Below are 2,051 nucleotides of genomic sequence, written 5' to 3' on the forward strand. Positions count from 1 at the left end.
TAGGCCGCTTTTTGAGCAGGTCCAAAACCAAGTTGGACCACAGGTATCCCCAATGGGTAAACAGAAATAGCCCAGTTGGGCCTTAACTCTTTTATCTCTACTCTCCAATTGCGCAAATTATGCTGTGGACCCAGGTCCACCTTGCAAGGTGGACCTGGGTCCAAAACTACGTCGTTTTGTCTTCTTCTATTTTTTTTTTATTTTTTTTTTAAATTAGTAAACACATTGCTGAATTAGAGTTGTCCAAAAATGTGTGAATGTATAAATTTCAAAGTGTGAATGTAGAGTATAGAAATCGTGAATGTAGAGTTGCCCAGAAATGTGTGAATGTAGAGGTTTCAAATTGTGAATATAGAGTATAGAAATCGTGAATATAGAGTTACGCATGTGTGAATTTGTAATAGAGTTAAGAAGTTATAGCAACTTGTAGCCCTGTAATGTGTGAATGTGGAGTTTTCAAGTTGTGAATATAAAGTATAGGACCTGTGAATATAAAGTTTTGAATTCGTGAATGCATAACAGTGGTAATATAGTTACTAAACATATAACCCTGTAATGTGTGAATGTAGAGTTTACAAATTGTACATGTAGAGTATAGTGTATGTGAATGTAGAGTTTGTGTTCCACATTTCAGCCAATATGTTTAGTAAAAAAAAAAATCAAAAGAATCAAAAAAAAGGGGTCGTTTTTGGACCTAGGTCCACCTTGGGCATAACTATTGCTCCAATTGTGTAAGTACTCAAATGAATCTTTTGTTGGGTTACCATGGACTAGGGTTGTGAACTTTAATACAATAATTTTGTACCTTTAGTTAACATATTTTGTATCTACAATTAAAAATTTTTGTACAAGTAAACAATTAACTTATACTTACTCACAGATAATATGATAACTACAGATACAAAAACTATCAATTGCAGGTATAGAATGTGTGAAGTAACATGGAAGAATAAGTCATGCTCACCTCATGCATGCCACTTATTATTACACCACTCATTCAATTCCCTCATCACTTCTCTCCGATCACATTATTCTCAACCACGCTGAGCACAAACAAACAGCAAAAGTTCCCAAGTCTTAGAAGTCATCATGCGTCATACATAAATAATACTCCGTAATATATTAGGAAAAGCAGAAAATGAAAAAGAAAAAAAAAAAAAAGGGTTTTCGGAGTTAACAAGATTTAAAGAGTACAGTTAACTAAGGTTTCCATCCTAGTTCAAGAGCGTTAATTAATCCCAGATTCTTCTTCTTTTTGCGCTGTATCGATGCAGTTGCGTTGTAACCGGTGGGATTATGACTCGGTCCAGACCGGAGGGTATTGGTCCAGTCGAACTTTTGGCCACGTGGCGGCGGCGGCGGAGGTGCGCCGCCGCGGCGGGTACTGCTACTGCTCCGGCGGGCTTCTTTCTTGATTTCCTTGATCTCAATCTTGGTCCCTCCTTCCATTCTTATATTTATGCTCACTTCTGAAAGGGTTTTGCTATCATCTGAGTTTGCACCATTATTGTCATTATTTCTCTCTTTCTGGTCACGATAAAGCCTGTGCAATCTTAGAGCAAGCTTGCATATCCCATCCTTGATTTCTTCCTCCAAATCTCTCTCCACATCCCTCTCAAGCTCCCCCCATATCTTCTTCTCCTCATCGGACGACATCCAACTTTAATTTTCGAAATCCTACAACGTTAAGTTAGTGCCGACTGTTAAAAAGAAAAGGAAAAAAAAAAAAAAAAAGTACCTGTAAATGTACGTACAACGTAGAATTGGAAGCTAATGGTCCATGGCGAATCTTGACGGTTTTTGAGTTGGTTTGATTCTGGGTGCACTGTGTTGGACGAGAGACATTGTTATATCTGCGTAGGATGCGATATGATGGTGACATGCAGGATATTGGACTGGTTACCGGTTGACCAGTTGGATTGAAGACGACAGGATTTGAAGTTTAAGGTCAAGGGACGACAAACAACTGTTTAAGAGACGTTATTTCAGTTGGAACATTTGATTTAGGCGCCAAATGTTTGTTCAGGTAAATTGGGTTATGTGTACATTAT

General features: G+C 37.9%; 1 protein-coding gene across 1 annotated transcript; it reads right to left on the bottom strand.

Moving 5' to 3' along the window:
* Positions 1 to 885: 885 nt before the first annotated feature.
* LOC116014516 lies at positions 886 to 1,805 on the bottom strand. The gene is made up of 2 exons (XM_031254588.1): positions 1,755 to 1,805; positions 886 to 1,677 (listed from the first exon to the last, which is right to left on the bottom strand). Exon 2 carries the CDS (start codon positions 1,654 to 1,656, stop codon positions 1,201 to 1,203), a length of 456 nt encoding a protein of 151 aa, XP_031110448.1. The 5' UTR covers positions 1,657 to 1,677; positions 1,755 to 1,805; the 3' UTR covers positions 886 to 1,200.
* Positions 1,806 to 2,051: the final 246 nt, after the last annotated feature.

This window comes from Ipomoea triloba, chromosome 3, assembly GCF_003576645.1.
Source record: "Ipomoea triloba cultivar NCNSP0323 chromosome 3, ASM357664v1".
Classification (NCBI taxonomy): Eukaryota; Viridiplantae; Streptophyta; class Magnoliopsida; order Solanales; family Convolvulaceae; genus Ipomoea; species Ipomoea triloba.

Excerpts from the sequence above, each read along its gene's own strand:
- LOC116014516 (XM_031254588.1), bottom strand. The coding sequence starts at position 1,656 with ATGTCGTCCGATGAGGAGAAGAAGATATGGGGGGAGCTTGAGAGGGAT.